General features: G+C 48.7%; 1 protein-coding gene across 1 annotated transcript in view; it reads left to right on the forward strand.

Annotated features, from left to right (window-relative positions):
* Positions 1–22236: 22236 nt before the first annotated feature.
* ADCY5 (adenylate cyclase 5) overlaps positions 22237–22782 on the forward strand; it is a 168275-nt gene continuing 167729 nt past the window's right edge. Inside the window, exon 1 of the mRNA XM_032150004.3 lies at positions 22237–22777. Coding sequence (XP_032005895.1) covers positions 22581–22777 — 197 coding nt within the window. The 5' untranslated portion in view covers positions 22237–22580. The remainder of the gene's footprint in view (positions 22778–22782) is intronic.

Below are 22782 nucleotides of genomic sequence, written 5' to 3' on the forward strand. Positions count from 1 at the left end.
GTACGAGAGCATGAATACAAGGCGGTGGGATGCCAGGGCCCTCTCAGAGGCTGCCTACCACAGGTCCCTTAAACTTCTAAGTCTCAGTTCCCTTGTCTGCAAAATGAGACTCAATAGGACCTGCCTCAAAGAGTTGTTTTGAGACCTCAGTGAGACAATGTCTATAAAGAAATAAGAGCTGGGCGCAGTGGCTCACACCAGTTATCTTAGCACTTTGGGAGGCGAAGCAGGAGGAGTGCTTGAGCCCAGGAATTCAAGACCAGCCTGGAAAACATAGAGGCTCTATCTCTACAAAAGATTTTCCAAAATTAGCCAGGCATGGTGGCACATGCCTGTGGTCCTAGCTTCTTGGGAGGCTAAGGTGGAAGGATTGCTTGAAGCCTGGGAGGTTGAGGCTGCAGTGAGCCGTGATTGCACCACTGCACTCCAGCCTGGGTGACAGAGTAAGACCCTGTCTAAAAAAAAAAAAAAAAGAAAGAAAAGAAAGAAATTAGAACAGTGCTCAGCAAATAGTGAGTGTTCGATAAATGTTAGTTGTGGGCCGGGTGCAGTAGCTCACACCTGTAATCCCAGCATTTTGAGAGGCCAAGGCAGGCGGATCACTTGAGGTCAGGGTTCAAGACCAGCCTGGCCAACATGGTAAAACCCCCTCTCTACTAAAAATTAGCCCAGGCATCGTGGCAGGTGCCTGTAATCTCAGCAAACTGGGAGGCTGAGGCAGGAGAATCACTTAAACCTGGGAGGCCAAGGTTGCAGTGAGCTGAGATTGTGCCATTGCACTCCAACCCGGGTGACAGAGTCAGGCTCTGTCTCAAAATAAATAAATAAATAATTTAATTACTTAATGTCAGTTGCTGTCATCAGCAATGCTGTAAGCTACTTGAGGCCAGGGACAGTGTGTCTTTCTTGATCTCATCTGTCCATACCTGGCACTTCTTTTCATTCTGCTGATGCCAGGCACTGCCAGTGTCAGGCTGAGGGTAGGGGAGAATGAGGCAGTGCCTGCCTTCAGGGAGCACACCAGACACACACATGCACCTGCACAATATTCCCAAAGCTTGGGGAAGGGTCCTCCCCAAGGACATCAGGAGTGTCCTCTATGAGCCATCTAGGGTACAAGGGCTTAGGCTAACCAGAGGCTCTGAACCTACTCTCCCCAGAGATGGTGCAGCAGTGCAGGTAACCACAAGGGGCTAGTCCTGGGTACAAGCCCTCCCTCCCTGCCCCTGTGGGCCCTGGCTTGGCAGATCCCTCAAGCACCACCCATACTTCTCTCAGGAGAGACTGGCACAAGGGGAAGAACAAGTTCCAGAATCCTAGACCACCCACGTGTGGCCGGCAGTGACTGCATGGCTCCCTGAGGCTTCTCATCAAGGAACAACATGTTGCCCTCTAGGGTGCTTGGCGATGGCGGCAGCTGCTCAGCATTACCAACCTGGATCTCGGGGACAGCAGCAGAGGGGAGGGGACAGGGAAGTGCCACATCCTTGGCAAAGGACCACTTACCCAGGCTGCAGACGAGGAAAAGAGACTGAGCACAGGGGAGAAGCAGTGAGCTGCACTGCAGGGGCATGTGCTTGGGAGGGCTGTGGACAGGCCACCTCACCCGCAAAATGGGGCAAGCATCCTGCCACCTTGCGCCGAGGTCATGAGAATCAGCAGAGCCTGGCACACAGCAGGTGCTCCATAAATGGAACCATCGTGATCATCAGCCTGGTGTAAGTGGGAGGGTGCTCAGAGAAAGAAAGATTGACACTAAGTAGTTGTTTGGTTTGTGTCAGTTTTATTGAAGTATCTGTACATATTTAAAAGTACTTATGTCGTAAGTGTAGAGCAAGACAAAACTTCACAGAGTGAACACACATGTGTCACCAGCACCCAGATCAAGAAACAGAACATGATCCACACCCAAGAAGCCCCCTTTGTGTTCCCTTCCAGTTCCCATCCACCTACAAGGGGGGCCACTGAGCTAACTGCTAAGGCCCTGCTCTTGAGGTTTATAAATGGAAGCAAATGGTGTGCCTTCTTTGTGTCTGTCCTTACTGGCTCAGCATCACGTCTGTGATGTTCCTCTGTGCTACTGCATGGTGGTGTTTGTTGGCGCCCATTGCTGTGTAGAGTTCCACTGTGTGACTATACCCCAATATATTCATTCATCCTGCCACTGAGGGACATCTGGATTGTTTACAGTTTTTGGTTCTTAAAAACAGCAGTGCCACTGGGCACAGTGTCCCATGCTTGTAATCCCAGCACTTTGGGAGGCCAAGGCGGGAGGATCAATTGAGGACAGGAGTTCAAGACCATCCTGGGCAATGTAGTGAGACCTTGTCTCTACAAAAAAAATTAAAAATTTGCCATGCATGGTGGAATGTGCTTCTAGTCCTAGCTACTCAAGAGGCTGAGGCATGAGGATAACTTAAGACCAGGAGTTTGAGACCAGCCCGGGAAACATAGCAACACCCCATCTCTGCAAAAAATAATTAGCTGGGCACAGTGGTGTGTGCCTATGATCCCAGCTACTTGGGAGGCTGAGGCAGGGGACTGCTTGAGCCCAGGAGGTCAAGGTTGCAGTGAGCCATGATTGTGCCCCTGCACTCCAGGCTGGGCAACAGAACAAGAGACTGTCTTAATAAATAGATAAATAAATAAGCAGTGGTGCCATGAACATTCTCGTACATGTTTTTCTGATGGGTTCAGGATGGAATTACTGGGTCAGAAGTCACCCACACTCATTGCTCTAGTAGGCACTGTGGCACCCCAAAACATTGCTAATAATATACACGTGCTGCTCTACATCCTTGTGCACACTTGGCATCATCCCTCCTTTTCATTTTAGTCATTCTAGAAGGTATGGAGTGATGACTTTAGTTGTGACTTAATCATGATTTGGATTTGCATTGCCCTGATGGCAGGGAAGAGGAGCACCTTTCCCTATGTACTGGACATTCTGGTATGAATACAGATAGTTTAATTTCTGTCCGTGATGGGGCTTCTCTTAGGATTGATGCCTCCCACTCTCAGATTTTGCATTTCACAAATGAATATAATATGGCAGATCAGCCACAATGTTGCCAAGGAAAACAAACTATCACCAGTGGCAGATCTTGCAGATTAGTTCACACAACTCCATTGCATCCCTGCAGCAGGCCTTACGGCTCCAGGTCCACACACGACCCCAGCCCCCTGCCAGGCAGGTGCACTGGCATGAGATTTGCAAGGCGGCAGTGTGGCCAAGCCTGTGCTTTTGCTGCTTCCACTGTTTCTCCTGGAAAGCTTGGAGGTGAGATGGTTGGTTTTCCTGGGGCAGACATGGCAAAGAGCCCAGGCCCCATCTCTAGTTTTGTGGATGTCAAGAGGCAGAGTCTGCAGCATCTGTTTGGTGATGCAGTCCTGAAATTGGCAGATGGGGGCAGTGGCTTCCTGACCCCCAAGATTCCTGACGCTGGCATCAATGGTGGGGCTCTTGGCAGACCAGTACTACCATGTTTGGGAGGCATTCTTAGAAGCCTGGCCTCAGTCTGCACCACCAGCCCCTCCAGTAATGTTGTAAAGTCCTAAATCCCCGTGTTAAATTCTGTTCTGCTTAAAATAGAGTGATTGCTGTACCTGCAATTAAACTCTGACTGATACATCATGACACACTGATACCATCGTGTCAGGAAAGAAAAGATATTTTAAGATCAAAAAGTAAGAAGATAATCATTAGAAAAAAAGACAGTCTCTTAAATTTTATGAAATCAGTCCCATGAAAAGCCCATTTTCCTCTTCTCATTTTGTCAGTGGAAATTTCAACATTAGTGTTGGTTCTAAAGGAAGAAGTGAGTTTAGAGGAGGAATTAAAAGGGAATAAATAAAGAGTAGCCCCTGAAATGGGACATAAGGAAGTTGAGAAGGATTGGGCTGCTATTTAGTAACTATTTAACCACAGTGCCAGGAGTAACGTGACCCTTGCAGTGCCAGGAGTAATGTGACCCGTGACCCTCGTACCAGTAGTATCTGGAACCCATTTTAAACGCCACGAATACTGTTATTTCTATGGGTTCTTTGGCCCTGACTTCGTTGGGGGTCAACAGGAGCTTTTGACCTTGTTGGGGGTCAACAAGAGCTTTCAACGAGGAGAAGTCCTGGGCAAGAGCCACTGTGCTGTCCCAGAAAAATGATTTGAGTGGCCATTAGTAACACTGGAGTCGTGATTTGATATTTTAAATGTTAATACAGGATTTAGGGAAAATGACTCCTGAGAAGAGAGAGAGGAGCTGGGGTCAGAGAGAGAGGAGCTGGGGTCAGGGGCCATTCAGAAGGACCCAGAGAGGCAGCCAAGGTTCTCCTGGGGAGTCTGCTCGGTACTTGGGGGTCTGGCTGCCATGCCTGTTTTGCTCCGCTGTGGCTGCCCAGGGCTACGGAGGCCTCTGCACCAAGTCCAGCTGAAGAAGGAAGGCCATGGGTTCTGGTGGCAGTGGGGGTTGTGGGGGCTGGAGGATGGCTCTTGATGCTGTCAGCTGAGCCTGGCTGGTAGGGACAAGGAGAGGGACTGATGATGCCATGACGGACTCTAGGGGTGGGAAGCACCTGAGTCGTCTAGTCTAAGTGATGTTTTCTCACTCTCTTGTTTTCCCGCTTAACAGTTTATAATGGAGATTTTCAAATATACACAAAAGTAGGGAGAATAGTATAGTTGACCCCCATAGACCCATCACCCAATGATAACACTCATCAACTCATCAACCCAGTCATATTTATTTATTTATTTATTTATTTTTGAGACACAGTCTGGCTTGGTTGCCCAGGCTGGAATGCAGTGGTATGATCTCGACTCACTGCAACCTCCATCACCCCGGTTCAAGCAATTCTCCTGCCTCAGCCTCCCAGGTAGCTAGGATTACAGGCACCCACCACCACGCCTGGCTAATTTTTGTATTTTTAGTAGAGGTGGGGTTTCACCATGTTGTCCAAGCTGGTTTCAAACTCCTGACCTCAAGCAATCCACCCATCTTAGTCTCCCAAAGTGCTGGGATTACAGGCATGAGCCACTATGCCCAGCCGAACCCAGTCATTTTAAAACTCTTTCTAGCCTCTGGTCCTCTGTTCAAACTAAACCTTATGTATGTGTAGCTGAATTAGATTATGAGGTAGTAACTTAAATTTTTCTCCCTATCCCTTTCTCCCATTCAAACAGACATTAGGGGAATAGCCTGTAATACCTGGGAGAACTTAGAGGGTTTGCAAGAGAGGTAAAGATGGGGAAGGAACCTGTATTAGTTTGCTAGGGTTGTAATAACAAAATACCACAGACCGGGTGGCTTAAATGATAGAAATGGATGGCCTCACAGCTCTGGGGGCTAGAAATACTAGATCCAAGTGTCACGAGGGTTGTCTCCTTCTGAAGGCTGTAAGGGCAGATTTGCCCCAGGCCTCTCTCTTTGGATTGTAGATGGCTGTCTACTCCCCGCATCTCTTCACATCATCTTTTCTCTATGCATGCCTGTGACCAAATTTCCTCTTCTTATAAGGACACCAGTCATATTGGGTTAGACCCAATACTAATGACCTCATTTTAACTTATCTCTGTAAAGAATCTATCTCCAAAGAAGGTCTGTTCTGAGGTACTGGGGGTTAGGATTTCAACATACGAAATTTGGGGATGGGGGAGACACAATTTATCCCATAACGGGGACTCTGGCAAAGACTAAACGAATGTCCTGAAGAAACACAAAGGGAGAGTTCCCCAGGATAGGAAGGGCTTTCCCAGGTTGGGGAGTGGGGCTGTGGGATGAGGAGAGAAAAGCAGGGGGACATTGGTGAGCTCCCAAAAGGCACCCATGTCTCAGGAGTGACACAGAATCAGCAGAGACAGCTGGGCCCACAGGGGCCACTGGGCAGAGATGTGGCTTGTTAGTGGGCCCCTTGTCCGAGAACCCTAAGAATATCTGAACGGGCGTGATGGCTCACACCTGTAATCCCAGAACTTTGGGAGGCCGAGGTGGGAGGGTCACTTGAGGTCAGAAGCTCGAGACCAGCCTGACCAACATGGTGAAACCCCATCTCTACTAAAAATACAAAAATTAGCTGGGCGTGGTGGCTCATGCCTATAATTCCAGCACTTTGGGAGGCCAAGGAGGTTGGATCACTTGAGCTCAGGAGTTCGAGACCCAGCCTGGCCAACATGGCAAAACCCTGTCTCTACTAAAAATACAAAAATTAGCTGGATGTGGTGACATACCCTGTAATTTCAGCTACTCGGGAGGCTGAGGCATGAGAATCACTTGAACCTGGGAGGCGGAGTTTGCAGTAAGCCAAGATCACATCATTGCACTCCAGCCTGGGTGACAGCACAAGACTCTGTCTCAAAAACAAACAAAAAGAATATTTGGGGTAAACACTTCATCTAGCTTCTGGGATGGGTTCTGGGAGTCAAAAATTAATTTAGAAATTTAGAAAGTAAAGGAATTGATTTTTCTGTACTCCCTGAGGTTGTCGACTGAGAATGAAACCTGCCAAACATAAAACAGATAAAAACTGGTCTGTTCTGGGTGCAGCTCTCCCCTAACCTGGTTCCCTCTGGCCCTTGCAGCATCCCAAGGCAATCCCCAGGAGTCCTGGGCTTCAGGGAACACAGTTTGAAAACTCTTAGGGTCCACCCCTCTCCACTTATTAACACACACGGACACCTGGGGCTCTGAGGAGGAAAAGACTTGCTCTTGGCAGGCACGAGCTGGTAAGCAGCAGGACCAGCCTAGAACTCAGGACTCCTCATTTCCACCAGGACATGATCCTGGTGGCTTCCTCAAAGATTTCCCAGGGAGGCTGATGCTGTGTCTTTAATCCATGTCCAGGTCTTCTGTGGGAGGTGTTTCATTTACATCAGACGGCTGGTTTGCTGAATCATCCTGGAGTGAGCCTGGAATCACTTCTTGCAACCTTGTCAGATTTTTATTATTGTCGTTGTTTTGCTTCATCCGTTTTAACAGATGTGTATCATCCCATGTTCTTTTGACATGTCCCCATCAGTCTTTGAGCACATCTTTGCTTTCTAGCCCGATGAGGTATTCCAGGTTCACCTCGTCCTTTCCCTACCCCATACCTGGAATATGCCATTCATCAAAGGCTCTAAGTTGAGTTTTAGTAGCAGTTTGATAAGAAGGTGACTTGGGAAGTTATGATGTGTTGGAGAGAAGCACCATTAAATGGTACTTCTGTAATGGAGATAGCATCTTTATACAGTCAGATCATTCCTCATATACTGAGGTAATTCCCTTATGCAGAAATGGCTGAGAACTTCCTCCTTGAACTCGTCTCCAGCGTCTTTTAATACAAGATTTTCTGTTTTAACTAGGTAGAGTGGATTCTGCTTTCCGTGACTAACCCTCCCTGATAGTGTTTGACACCAGGATGGTGGCAAGCAACAGACTCTTAAGGAAATGAGCATCTGAGATTGCCTCTCTCACCTAGTTGGATTGGAAGGCAAAAATGATCCTCTATGTACGTTGGGAGATAGCACCTGGTAGTCCATATCACGCATAGTGGCAATGCAGATCTCACCTGTGGTCACCTAGAATGAAGGGGAAGGCCTCAGAGGACAGAATGGCTGCTGAGCTAGCCACTGTGGTGAGATAAGAAACAGAAAGCCTGGGGAGTTGGACTGGCTGCTTCAACTACACAGAGTGTTTAAAGAAAGAAATGAAATGATCAGGATTTTTTCTTCTTTTTTAAAAAATAGCTTCATTGAGACACAACTGACATACAATAAAATGCACACATTCAAGGTGAACAGTTTGATAAATTTTGACATTATACACACATACACATGCCCCTATGAAATCATCACAATGAGGATAATGAATAACCATTACTCCCAAAATTCCATGTGTCCCTTTGCAATCAGCCCTTCTGCTCTTCCTTGCCCCCTGCCATTCCCGGAGAACCACCAATCTGCTTTTATCCCTATAGAATTCGTTTGCATTTTTTAGAATTTTTAATAAATAGAATAATACAGTATGTACTCCTTTTGTGTCTGGCTTTTTCTACTCAGGATAGTTATAACTGAGAGCCATTCATGTTGTTATTTATCAATAGTTCATCCCTTCTTATTGCTGAGTATTATTCCATTACATGAATATACCACAACTTGTTTTTCTGTTCACTTGTTGACAGATATCTGGGTTATTTCTAGTTACAAATAAAGCTGCTATAAACATTAGCATATAGGTCTTTTTGTGGACATATGTTCATATGCTTTCATTTTTCTTGGCTAGGCGTAAAATAATGGATTCTATGGTATGAGTATGCTTCGCTTTTTAAGAAACTGTCAAACTGTTCTCCAAGTGATTGTACCATTTTGCATTCTCACCAGCAGTGTACGAGAGTTCCAGTTGCTTCATATTCTGTCCCACACTTGGTATGGCCACTCTTTAAGTTTAGCCATTCTAATAGGTGTGTAGTGGTATCTCATTGTGATTTCAATTCGCTTTCCCCTAATGATGTTAGTATCCTTTCATGTCCTTATATGTCATCCATATATCCTCACCAATTTTGAACGAATCAGTTATTCAAATCTTTTGCCTATTTTTTATTGGGTTGTTTTCTTGTTACTGACTTTAGAGCATTCTCTAGAGATTTTACATATAAATCTTTTTTTTTTTTTTTTTTTTTAAGACGAGGTCTTGCTCTGTTGCCCAGGCTGCCAGGCTGGAGTACAGTGGCATGATCTTGGCTCACTGAAGCCTCTGCCTCCTGGGTTCAATCAATTCTCCCACCTTAGCTGGGATTACCGGGGCATGCCACCACGCCTGGTTAATTTTTGCATTTTTAGTAGAGACAGGATTTCACCATGTTGGCTAGGCTGGTCTCGAACTCCTAACCTCAGGTGATCCACCTGCCTCAGCCTCCCAAAGTGCTGGGATTACAGGCATGAGCCACTGATCCCAGCCAAATCTTTTATTAGATAAGTTATCTGTTCATAATTTCTCAGCCAGTGCCTTATCTTTTCATTCGTTTAATAATTTCTTTCGAAGAGCAGTTCTTAATAAAGTTTACCAAAAAATTTGAATAATTTGAAAAATAATAAATTGCTTTTGGTGTTGTATCAAAGAAATTGTTGCCTAACTCCAGGTTACAAGGATTTTCCTCCTGCATGCTCCTCTAGAAATTTTATGGTTTTACATTTTACACTTACAATAAATTAATTTTTTTTTTTTTTTTTTGCAAGACAGGGTCTTACTCTGTCACCTAGGCTGGAGTGTAGTGGCACAATCATAGCTCACTGCAGCTCAACCTCCCAGGCTCTTCCCACCTTAGCCTCTTGAGCAGCTGAGACTACAAGTGTGCACCACTGTGCCTAGCTAATTTTTAAAATTTTTTGTAGAGATGAGGATCTTGCTACATTGCCTGGGCTGATCTTGAACTCCTAGCCTCAAGTGATCCTCCTGCCTCGGCCTCCCAAAGCACTGGGATTACAGGTATGAATCACCAAGGCCGGCCAATTTTAAGTTAATTTTTTTTTTTTTTTTTTTTTGAGACGGAGTCTCTCTCTGTCGCCCAGGCTGGAGTGCAGTGGTGCGATCTCAGCTCACTGCAAATTCCGCCTCCTGGGTTCACAGCATTCTCCTGCCTCAGCCTCCCGAGTAGCTGGGACTACAGGCACCTGCCACCATGCCTGGCTAATTTTTTGTATTTTTAGTACAAAATATTTGTACTAAAAATTTCACCGTGTTAGCCAGGAGGGTCTCAATCTCCTGACCTCATGATCTGCCCACCTCGGCCTCCCAAAGTGCTGGGATTACAAGCATGAGCCACTGCGCCCGGACTGTTCTTTTGAGATGAAGTTTCGCTCTGTCGCCCAGGCTGGAGTGCAGTGGTGAGATCTTGGCTCACTGCAACTTCTGCTTCCTGGGTTTAAGCGATTCGCCTGCCTCAGCCTCCTGAGTAGCTGGAATTACAGGCACGTGCCACCACGCCTGGCTAATTTTTGTATTTTTAGTAGAGAGGGGGTTTTACTATGTTGGCGAGGCTGTTCTCGAATTCCTGACCTCAGGTGATCTGCGTGCCTCGGCCTCCCAAAATGCTGGGATTACAGGCGTAAGCCACTGCACCTGGCCCAATTTTAAGTTAATTTTTTATGTGTATGGTGTGAAGCAAGGATCAGCAAATTTTTCTTAAAGGGCCAGATAGTAAATATTTTAGTCTTTGTGGGCTGTCTGATCTCTGAGCAAAAGCAGACTGAGCCAATAAATACACGAGTGTGACAGTGATTCAATAAAACTTTATTTACAATAATAGGTAGTGGGCTGTATTTGGCCCACTGGTCAGAGTTTGCTCACCTTTAAATCTCCAAACTCCACTAAGCTTCCCTAGGCAACAGAAGCAGTCCCACCCATCCCTATCTGTTGAGTCTGGTCCTGCCTTGCTTAAAGATACTTAATGCAAATAACTTTGCAGAAGAATGCCCATTTTTCTCATGCCCCAAACCCTACTCTTCCTTATTCCTTTCAGACCTATAAGCAGAGACATATTCTCATGTGCCCTAAAGGACCAAGTTCACAACCTGACTCAGACAAGCTGTGTACATACCAGAATCTCAGGTTCTCAGGTGGACCAAGTGAACTGTAATGTCATCCCACTTCATCCTGTCTGCCTGCTTTGGGCTGATGAAAAAAGTTGAGAAGTTTAGGTCAAACGCAGCCCCTAATGCTGTGTGATCTTGATCAAGTCACTCCCATTCTCTCTTTCTCTGCAACCCCCCAAGAAAATGATTTCTCCTAACACTTTCCGCATCTCAGCATTGTTGAGTGGAGAAGAATAACACATTTCTTACCCACCTGGTTTGCGCTCTACCAGACAGTTCTAAAGCTGTTTTCTCCTTGAGCAGTTTTTAAAGACTGCTTGCTTGCTTTGTTTCCAAAAGCATGACACAAATGCAAGGTATTGTTACCGTTTTCTCTTTTTAAGTAAATTCTAGAAAGCCCAGCCACAGGATTTCACAATCTGTCACTGTCCCCCGGTGCCCCAGCCTGTTGCCAAGGAGAGAGATTATCCGGGTTTGGGGAAGGTCAGCCAGCCCCAGCACGATCTCTAACACAGCCTGGTTTGCCATCCTCAATCACAGATTCAGAGTTAGCCACACAGAGACTGGGCAGGACCACTCCAAGGCCAGAGCGGCCACTGAGGGAGAAACAACGCTCGGTACCACTCAAGCTCCCCCAGGCCACTCTAATCACCACCCACGCCTGCAGAAGGACGCAGCTCTCCAGTCTGCGGGGCAGGCAGGCTGTAGTTTGTCAGAATCCTGAAAGAGGGAATGTCTTTGAGAATGGAGCCCTCATCTGCATGGCCCTGGGGGCCCTGCTTTGAACACAGAAGAGATGAAAGAGCAGATCTCCCAGACTACTAGAGGAGTTGGTACACATACGGCACAGACATAAAAATATTTATCACAGCCATCCATAAATGTATGCAAGAGCTTGAGACCTGGGGATGTATTTCATTCCATGCTAACCTCATAAATGAACACCTGATTTATTGAAAGCAAACTTATTAATTTGCTATTATTAAGAATGCCTCCCATTTTATGTAAGGGTGAATAATTTGAAAAGGACCATCACATTATTGTTCTGTTCCTCATGACAAGTCAGGTAGGCCCACTTTAACGGTAAAAAAGACGAGGGACTTAAAACTAGGATATTCCTTCCATACTTACGAAGCAGGGTTACTGAAGTATTGCTTTTCTTTGACACAATTTTTTTCCCTCAATTTTTTTTAAACAAGCTTTATTGCGATATAATTTACATACCATAAGTTTCAAGTGTGGAATTCATTTTTAGTACATTTACAGAGCCATGGAAGCTCTTACTACATCACCATAATCCTAGAACTCTTTTCGCCACCCTGTTGTACTCATTAGCAATGACTCCCCATTTCCCTCCCCCAGGCTCTAGATACAGGTAGTCACTGATCTACTTTCAATAGATTTGCCTCTTTCAGACATTTCGCATAAACAAGATCATATAGTATGTGCTTTTTTGTGACTAGTGGGATATTTTCAACCCAGTCTCATATATCCAACTCCTATACATACTTTAAGACCCCTTCTCACCCCAATCACCTCCATTCCCTGAAGACTGACCTTCCTTCCTTCCTTCCTTCTTTCCTCCCTCCCTCCCTTCCTTCCTTCCTTCCTCCCTCCCTCCCTTCCTTTTTCTGAGACATGATTTCACTCTGTTGCCCAAGGCTGGAGTGCAGGGGTATGATTGTAGCTCACTGCAGCCTTGACCTTCTCAGGCTCAGGTGATCCTCCCACCTCAGTCTCCTAAGTAGCTGGGACAACAGGTGTGCACCACCACACCCGGCTAATTTTTTTTTTTTTTTTTTTTTTTGAGATGGAGTCTCACTCTCTCACCCAGGCTGGAGTGCAGTTGTGCCATCTCGGCTCACTGCAACCTCTGCCTCCTAGGTTCAAGCGATCCTCCTGCCTCAGTACCCCCTGAATAGCTGGGACTATAGGCACTCACCACCATGCCTGGCTAATTTTTGTATTTTTTGTAGAGACGGGGTTTTGCCATGTTCGCTAGGCTGGTCTTGAACATCTGGACTCAAGCGAACTGCCTACCTTGGCCTCTCCAAGTGTTGGGATTACAAGCGGGAGCCACCACGCCCAGCCTCCCCAAAGACTTCTTGCTCATTCCAACCTATGGAATATTTTTCTCCTATGAATTCACTCCCTCTTGTCTGGAGTGTTCGAGAAGCACTTGGCAAAAGTTGCACGGCCCATCTCTGCTGCTGCTGTGCTGTCTGTTCTCTAGCTCTTTCTGTGAATTCCTCACCTCTGACTTCCTGGGGTTGGATCTTGCTGACATACCTCGCAGGCGCCCCCTACTCACCCCACTCAGCTGTGCCCAGCATCGTTTTCTGCTTCAAATGGGTAATCAGTTTATGTATGTTGAAAGAATAAATGACTCACAGGGATGTTCCCAGACTTTCAGTAAAAAAGGATTCAGGAAAAGTGCAAGAAGGAAAGTAAAATCAAGAACAGGAACAAAGATCAAATGTAGAATGTGGGCATCAGAGTCCAAAGGGTTGGCAGCTACCAAACAGGTGCAGTCCTTGTGATGTGACTAGAGGGACATCAAAAGGCCCTGGGCCACAAAGGGTCTCCCACCTACCTCCAGGAGCAATTGAAATAACATATTAGTCACTCTTTGCACTGGAGGCCTTAACCGCCTCCATTAAAATGCAAATGTCAACACCTGGGAGAGTGGCAGATCATGCTATTATCAGCCATTTCCACCTCAGCTCCAATCTGAGCTCTTTGAATATTTCCTGTTCCCTGAGGCCCAGAGGTTTAGACATAAGGATGGGGTCTGGAAAAATCTAGGGTCCAGTTCCCCAGATGGCTAATTACAAACGTATCATCCTTGATTTCCAAGCCAAAGGTCAAGAGTAAGAGGGTTGACGTTCAGAGCTCCTGGTGGGGTCCCAGCTGCAGTGGAGGATGACTCCCAGGGACTCAGTCATTTGTACCTGATGGCTAAGATGCTGGGCCCCACCGCCTGATAGATGACCAGCCCGCAAGATGCCCAGTGCGCCATCCTGTTAACTATTGTCTGACTTAGGGAAAATAAGTAGATAGTTCCCTGCGGGAAAGGTAAGTCATCTCTCTAGTTTGGAGCATGGGGCTTGCTCTCAAAATGTAAACATCTAGGAGAGGTTGGACACACTTTGTAGAGTCATTTCTACCTGATTGTCAGAATGAGATGATCTTTAAGATCCTTTTCAGTCTCAAGAGAGCCTTGGGTTCATAGAGTTTCTTAACTCCTTTTGAATAACTCATAGTGCAGGGCTCTCCTGGACAAAACTGTGCAGGGGGCAAAGTTCATTTTTGACCCCTAGTTCCTGACTGGCTTTCGTTTTTGCCCTCCTCCTTCTAGCTCCCAGGCACCCAGGCCCTCAGCCCCTCTTCTACTCAGTGTCTCCCATTCTATGGTTTCATTTGACCCAGGAAATGCTCTCTGGTCCCAAGGGTTCTTCTCTCCTTCCTAACTCATTCCTATTCCTAAATAGCAAGCATTCATTCTCCTAGTTCCCACAACCTTGGCCAAGCAGTAGCAGAGGCTGATTAAATTCATTACACTGAGGCTGGGCGTGGTGGCTTACGCCTATAATCCCAGCACTTTGGGAGGCCGAGGCGGGTGGCTCACCTGAGGTCGGGAGTGTGAGACCAGCCTGACCAACATGGAGAAACCCCATCTCTACTAAAAATACAAAATTAGCCGGACGTGGTGGCACATGCCTGTAATTCCAGCTACTCGGGAGGCTGAGGCAGGAGAATTGCTTGAACCCAGGAGGTGGAGGTTGTGGTGAGCCGAGATTGCACCATTGTACTCCAGCCTGGGCAACAAGAGTGAAACTCCATCTCAAAAACAAAACAAAACAAAACAAAACAAAAACTCATTACACTGACTTGTCAAAGACTGACGTCCTGCCGCAAATCTCTGAACCTCCCAGGGGTATCTGCATTCATTTTTCCAACCATCTTATTGGGATATAACTTACATACCATAACACTCACCAGGTTAAGGTGTGCAGTTCAGTGCTTTTTAGTATACAGTTGACCCTTGAACAATGCAGGGGTTAGGGTTGGGGCACCAGTGCCTGCACAGTAAAAAATCCACATATAAACTTTTGACTCTCCCAAAATTTAACCAATAGCCTACAGTTGACTGGAAGCCCTACAGATAACATGCACATCAATTAACACATATTTTATATGTTATATGTATTATATACTGTGTTCTTACAATAAAGTAAGCTAGAAGAAAAAAAATGTTAAGGGGGCTGGGCGCAGTGGCTCATGCCTGTAATCCCAGCACTTTGGGAGGCTGAGACGGGTGGATCATTTGAGGTCAGGAGTTTAAGACCTGGCTAACATGGTGAAACTCTGTCTCTACTAAAAATACAAAAATTAGCTGGGCACGGTGGTGCACATCTGTACTCCCAGCTACTCAGAAGGCCGAGGCACGAGAATTGCTTGTACCCAGGAGGCAGAGGTTGCAATGAGATGAGATCGCCACTGCACTCCAGCCTGGGCAACAGAGCAAGACTCCGTCTGAAAAAAAGAAAGAAAGAAAATCATAAGGAAGAGAAAAAATTTATTTACTACTCATTAACTGGAAGTGTATCATCATAAAGGTCTTCATCCTCATCTTCAGTAGGCTGAGGAGGAGGAATTGGTCTTGCTGTCTCAGGAGTGCAGGGGCAGAAGAAAATCCAGGTATAAGTGCACCTCCGCAGTTCAAACACGTGTTGTTCAAGGTTCAACTATATTTACGGAGTTGTACAATCATCACCATAACTAATCTTAGAACATTTTCATTACCCCCCAAATAAATCTTATACCCGTTAGCTGTCACTTCCCGTTCTTCTCCTTCCCCAGGCCTAGGCAAGCACTAATCTTTCTGTCTCTCAATTTTCTGCATTGATTTTGAATCAATTTAGCAAATGAGTGTTATCCCAAAGCATGACTATCTAATAGTGGAGTTCTAAGCAGTGTGTGGGGGAGTTATTTTTAGGTAGGGGAGTATTATTGCTACCCACTTCTAAAAGTATTTCTGATTATTCTAAAATATTAATATGTGAATATTCTAATTTCTGAAATAGAAATATTCTTATAAAAAGCAGCCTGTGGGAGTGAAGAATTAAGTCCTGAAGGGTAACTGAGGCACGAGGGGGAAGATGGCTGGAGGGGGACAGAGGTGTATCTACAGGTCTCCCAAAGGGCCTGCTGTGCTCTGGGGTCTGTCGTCCCCATACCTCTAGCAAACTAAGCATTCACTTAAGAGAGAGACCAGAGATGGTGCTTAGGTTGGCATTCTCTCTGATGACAATATCCTTCTTTTTTTTTTTTTTAATGGGATTTGCCTCTGTTGCCCAGGCTGGAGTGCAGTGGTGTGATCACAGCTTACCACAGCCTAGAACTCACGGGCTCAAGGTATCCTCCCACCTTAGCCTCCTGAGTAGCTGGTACCACAGGCATGTGCCACCATGCCTGGCTAATTTGTGTATTTTTGTATTTTTTTTTGTTGTTGTTTGGAGAGATAGGGTCTTGTCATGTTGCCCAGGCTGGTCTGGAACTCTTGGGCTCAAGTGATCCACCCGCCTCAGCATCACAAAGTGCTTAAATTAAAGGTGTGAGCTGCTGTGCTGGCCTGATCCTTTCATTTTGATACCAGGTGCACATCTTGGAGTTTGTCTTGAAAACCTCTGCCTTTCATTCCTGTGATCCTCAGCTTTTCTTGATTTCTTCTGACTGTAAAGACTCCTCCTTTACCCAGGGTTTGGCCCCACGGGGTTTCTTTCTCAGCCCTCCACGGGCCTCTTCCAGCCAATGGCATCATTCCCATCACCAGGTCACTTTTGGCCCAATCTACTTCTGTTCTGCAATAGCTTCCTGACTGGTCTCCCACACTCTTGGATCTTGCTTTTTTTTTTTTTTTTTTCTCTCCAGTGACAGGTCCCACTTTGTCACCCAGGCTGAAGTGAAGTGGCATGATCATGGCTCACTGTAGCCTTGAACTTCTGGGCTCCAGCAGTCCTCCAACTCAGCTTTCTGAGTAGCTGGTTTTACAGGGGCACACCACCCCACGCGGCTAATTTTTAAATTTTTTTTGTAGGGATGGGGTCTCACTATTATCAGCTATGGTGCTGAGGCTGGTCTTGAATTCCTGGCCTCAAGCGATCCTCCTGCGCTGGCCTCCCAAGGTGCTGGGATATGGGGATCTTGTTTCTTGAATGTAGTAACATTATCGCCAGTTTGCCTCTTAAAACAGAATGAACCAGGACACTTCTGTCGCTAAATTTGGGGGCTCTTGTTTTTAAACTGAAGCCCAACCTCCTCTGCACTATGTTTCAGAGTTCAACTCACCTGTCCATCTTCACCCACTATTGAAAGTCCTCCTCCCCTATATATACCTGAGACTCCATCCTGCTTACCATTCCCCAGATGTACCATGTGTTTATCCACCAACTATTGGGCACCTCCTATGTGCCAGGCACCAGGCTAAACACTGGGCATGGAATAAGATCCCAACTCTACCCTCAAGGCATTCAGCAGACTGTGGAGACCGTTCTGTAAACAAGTCAAGATAATACAATGTGACAGGTGCTATAATAGATATAAGCAAGGTGTGCTGGGGGCAGAGGAGGAGGAGGGAGTACCTATTGGCATGGGGGAGGGGTGGAGGGAGGGGAGGGGTATTAGGGAGGGCTTCCCTCAGGTGCTGAGTTTGATTTGTGCAGGAAAAAGGGTTATCTCTGCAGAGGTACAAGAGCAGTTCATGGGGGCTGGGTGACAGGAAGGTGGTGAACTCACAGTGAACGCTGGCAGGTAGGAACAGGCTGTTTTTTGGACATGGTTTCAGTGGGAGTGAGATCAGATGAGGATAAGGCGGAGGACAGATTTGAGGGCAAGGAGGGAGAGTTGGTAATTATCCACGCAAGGAAGGGGATGATCGAGACGAAGGTTGTGGTAGAGAATGTGGAAGAAGAGACAGATGTGAAAAGACAAGGGCAGAGGAGAGACTATCACTCTTAAGATCAGGGAGTTTGGGCGAAGGTAATTCCACCAGCAGCAGGAAAAGGGAGTGAGGAGCAAGCTACTTGGGAGATGACCTTATTTTCGGAAACAGTGAATTTGGGACCTGGTGAGTCCCAAGGAGCATAGATGGCGAGCTCTCCAGTAGCCAGAGGGAAGCTTGCAACTGGGAAGGGAGGCAAGGGCTGAAGATACAGATTTCAGAAATATCTTAAGAGAAAAAAACATGCTTATCCTTGGGCCCAGCAATTCTATTTGTAGGAATTTCTCTTAAGGATATGTGTAAATTTTTATTCATTTATTTATTTTTGAGAGAGCATTCTCTCTGTGTTGCCTAGGCTGGCCTTGAACTCCTGGGCTCAAGAGATCCTCTCACCTCAGCCTCCTGAGTAGCTGAGATTACCAATGTGAGCCACTGTGCCCAGCTTGTGTGAAAATTTATCCACAGAAATGCTCACTGTTTATAACAGTAAAGGAGTGGAAACTTTTATTTATAAAGTGCTATGACAGTGAAAAATGCCTAACAGTAGGGGATTGGTTAAATAAAGTATACTATACCCATGCAATTTGGACAGTAAAATGGATATTGTAGATGAATGCTTACTGACTTGAAAAAAAATCCACAATATTTTGCTAAGTAGAAAATGGTAGACTCTAAAACTAATTGTAGAGTAAAAGATCCAGTTATTGTTTAAGAAAAAAATCAAGATATTAATACTTTTTTTTTTTTGAGATGGAGTCTTGCTCTTTCACCCAGGCTGGAGTGCAATGGTGCAGTCTTGGCTCACTGCAACCTCCACCGCCCGGGTTCAAGCGATTCTCCTGCCTCAGCCTCCCGAGTAGCTGGGATTACAGGTGCCCACCACCACACCTGGCTAATTTTTGTATTTCTAGTAGGGATGGAGTTTCACCATGTTGGCGAGGCTGGTCTCGAACTCCTGATCTCATGATCCGCCCTCCTCGGCCTCCCAAAGTACTGGGATTATAGGTGTGAGCCACCGCGCCCGGCCAGTACTAGTTCTTTGGTGATATGATTATGAGTGTGTTTTCTTTCTTTTTAATTTTTTTCCCCACATCAATCATACATGGCTTTGTTGTAAGATGATTATTTTAAAAAATTGAATAAAATTAAGAGGAATGACTTAGGGATAGCTCTGGGAATGAGAAGATGAGAGGATCAAGGATGGAACCTTGCTCAACAGCCTTGATACCTCTGGCCATGTGGCCCCTGTCTGTGTGTCTTGAGGGGGCCACCCATGTCATATCTGCTACATTGCTGCATGGTAGAATACAACGAGCAGACTGCTACAACTATGAGCTTCGGGCAAACTTTTATATATATATATATATATATAATTTTTTTTTTTTTTTTTTTGAGACAGAGTCTCGCTGTGTTGCCAGGCTGGAGTACAGTGGTGTGACCTTGTTTCACTGCAACTTCCACCTTCTGGGTTCAAGCAATTCTCCTGCCTCAGCCTCCCAAGTAGCTGGGACTACAGGCATGCACCTGACCTTGTGTTTCCTGCCTTGGCCTCCCAGAATAGAGTTACAGGCATGACCACCATGCCAGGCCTTTTTTTTTTTTTTTTTGAGACAAATCTCATGCAATGGCACGATCTCGGCTCACTGCAACCTCCACCTCCCGGATTCAAGTGATTCTCCTGCCTCAGCCTCCAGAGTAGGATTACAGGCTCGCACCACCACGCCCAGCTAATTTTTGTATTTTTAGTAGAGACGGGATTCACCATGTTGGCCAGGCTGGTCATGAGCTCCAGATCTCAGATGATCTGCCCGCCTCGGCCTCCCAAAGTGCTGGGGTTACAGGCATGAGCCACCATGCACGGCTGGACAAACTTTTTGATTCCCTAAATCTGTTTTCTCATCTTTATGGTGGGGATGACCTTCCTCAGAATAGTTATCTGACAATAAAATGTTTACAGACATACAATAGTTGCTTAGTAAATATTAGTCCATCCTCCCTTTCTTAGACATCCTTCCCTGCTAGACCCAGGTTTGACCTCCAGGACCTTGTTTGGCCCTCACAGTGGGAAGTGACACCCCCTCTCTCTGAATGCCCGAGGTGCTGTTTGGACTTCTATTGAACCCAGAACTTTGCTCTGACTTAGAGATAGTGGCTAGCTCTTCTCCATCCCTGACTTGTTCGACTTGTTCCTGGTCTAGAGTTTGGTCATCTCTCCATCCTGGTAGCAACTAGCACAGTGCTTTGTACATTGAGGGTTCTCTAGAATTTTTATTGACTAAATTCATGTGTGTGTGTGTTTTTTTTTTTTTTTTTTTACAACTTGGCTAATAGTGGAATACTCAAAGGCTGGATTACTCAAGGGTTAGTTCATTCTGACCTCTTGGAATTTTTCTCCTCCCAATTTGTAACTCTGGCAAGGTTTATCTTCCAGTCTGCAGAGATGACCAGCAGAGTGACAAAGAAGGAAGCTCACTTAGACCTCTAGGCTCCCTGTCAGAAGCTCTGGGGAGAGAGTTGGAGGATGAAGAAGGGGAAAGTAAAAGCTGTTTACCCACAGGCTGGGTAGGGGTGTGGTCTCCCACCTCTCCAGGGTTTAGACTGTCAGAACTCCAGCAGGACAGCTTGGGGGCAAAGGGAATTGGGTAGACACATGATTATACAGGCCTAGGTCCTTTTTGCCTGGCAGTCGAATCCTTCTCTCCATTCCTGCCTCTTGGGGCTGGTGCTGTGTATCTAGCCATTTTCCCCTTCCCCTGCTTCCCCCTCAGCGGGCACGCCAGCTTGCTCAGGTGCCTATCCTTCCTGCTAACACCTTGTTAGGTTAGGGAGGCAACCTGGCGCTGACGAACGACCTTTGGGTGCCAAGTTAGGAGACCTGTGTGACCTATGGCAAGTTGAATAAGCTCCCGGAGCCTCAGTTTCTGCATCTATAAGCTGGAAATAGCTACACGGTCTCTGTCCTCTGTCTCATCCCAGGATTACTGACGGGAACCAAGTGAGACTTATGAGACTTTATGAACAGGCAAAGAGCGCTTTATAAAAAGCCAGGTGTTTCCAGTGTTGACTGTGGGGCTTTCTCCTGGTAACTACCCACCAAAGCCTCCCTGTCCGCCCCGCCCTGGCTGCATCGGCCTCACCCACTGCATCACCATCTTTTCCATCACTGTCTTCCTGCGTCTCAGAAGTCCTGTGCCTACATCTCCCCCGTCCATTTCCGGGTCTGGCTCTCCGGCCCCTGCGACCCCTCCAGGGACTCTGTTCTTCTTCTCCTTGAGGCACTCGCTGCCCAGGCGCCCCCCGCCCGGTGCGCCCTCCTTTGGCACAGCCGCCGGGCCAGAGAATCGCCCAATAAGAGCGCCGGACTGAAGTCTGACAGCTCCGGAAGCGGCCAATCGAGCCGGGCCAGGGAAGGGGGGCGCAGCGCCGGGGCTGAAGTTGGGTTAAATGGGGGGAGGGGGATTAAAGGGGGATACAAAAGAGGGGAGCTAGGACTGGGGGCGCTGGAGCCCCGGCCGGGGGCGGGGGAAGACCGCGCTCCACCCAGGTCTGGTGACGGGACCGCAGGCTGGATGCGGCTCCTAGTCCCAGGGAGGGAGGGGCGCAGCGAGAATTTTAGGTGAGGAAGGGGAGCTGGGGTGCCCGCGGCCAGGCCTGAGGATGCCCGCGGGGCGCCGAGGCTGGGGCCACGGCCAGGCCGGGGGCGGAGGCGGCCTCGCGCGGCTGTGAGCCGAGGCCCGGGCGGCGCGGGGGGCGGGGAGGCAGCGGGAGGAGGGGATGCGGAGGGCTCTCCGGCGGCGGCGAGCGGGCGAGAAGGGAGGAGCGGCGCGAGCGGCCGGAGCGGCGCAGGGCCCGAAGCGTGCATGGCGCGCCCTGAGCCGGGCTCCCGCGGGCCCCCCCGGAGCGCCTCGCGGGCGCCGCGACTCTCAAGCGGGCCCCTCTGGGCCGGCTGCTTCTGAGCCCCGGCCCTGGATCTCTGGATGCCTTACTTCCCGGGAGAATCCTGCCTGCGTTGGGGCAGAACCGCGGCAGCGCTGCGCCGGATTCCGTCCTCCGCCTAGTCGTTCCGCGCCGGCCGCAGTGGGCCCGCAGCCGGCGGCGAGGAGCTCGGGGCTTGCGAAGCGGGCGCGACAGCTCTCCGGGCCGGAAGGTCCCGGCCGGCCCCGCTCCGTTTGCGGGAAAGGGAGAGGCGAGAGGGGAAGGGCCGCACCGCAGGAGCCGGTCCCGGACCCGGACCCCGCCCCCTGCGCGGACGCGCCGAAGGCTCTGCTCGGCTTTCGCCGGGGCCACGCATCCACTCTCGCCGCGGGAGGTGGGGGATGCGGGCGACGATCCCCCCGGGCTCCAGGACCCTCCCCCCCGGGGCTCCGGAGCTGTTGCTCCGCCCGCCGCCCCCTCCCCCGTCCTCTCCACCTCCCATCCCACCTCCCCACCCCTCGTAAGAAAATAATGCTGGCTGGCGCCCGCACCTCCCAGTCGCTCCCAGTCCTCTGCGAGGAAAGGGCACCCGCAGTGTCTCTTCGCCGGGACCCCCGCCGAGCCGCCCTCGCCGCCGCCGAGCCTCGAGAGCAGCTGGGCTCCGCTTAGGCGGAATCTGCGAGCGCCGCGCCCGTGCACTACCGGCCCGGGGAGGCACCGCCCGCAAGGACACCGCTCTGTCCCGCCTCGTCCGCAACTCCGGCCCTCGTCGAGCTCGACGGGAGCCAGGATCCCGGACGTCTCTCCGCGTGCGGCGCAGCAGCAGTCCGACTAGTCCCCGCGACCCCACCTCGGAGGCAACTCCATTTCGGACCTGGGACTTCTGACGCGGGTCCTCAGCTACTTCTCACCTCGGGGCTGTGCCCTCCTCCTCCGCTCAGGACGGGGGTGCCAAGATGCCCCGCTGCAGCGCAGGGCCCCGGGCCGCCCCCGACGTGTGACCCTAGCCTGGTCCCCCTGCTCGGCCCTCCGCCCTCCCCTTGGAGACCCCCGGCCCGGCTTCTGGGGGAGGAGGAAGGAGACGACGAGGCCGAGGGGGGGATGTCCGGCTCCAAAAGCGTGAGCCCCCCGGGCTACGCGGCGCAAAAGACTGCGGCGCCGGCGCCCCGGGGAGGCCCTGAACACCGCTCGGCGTGGGGCGAGGCCGATTCCCGCGCGAATGGCTACCCCCATGCCCCCGGGGGTTCTGCCCGCGGCTCCACCAAGAAACCCGTGGGGGCGGTGACCCCGCAGCAGCAGCAGC

The sequence above is a fragment of the Hylobates moloch genome, unplaced genomic scaffold (genome assembly GCF_009828535.3).
Source record: "Hylobates moloch isolate HMO894 unplaced genomic scaffold, HMol_V3 SCAFFOLD_4, whole genome shotgun sequence".
Taxonomy (NCBI): domain Eukaryota; kingdom Metazoa; phylum Chordata; class Mammalia; order Primates; family Hylobatidae; genus Hylobates; species Hylobates moloch.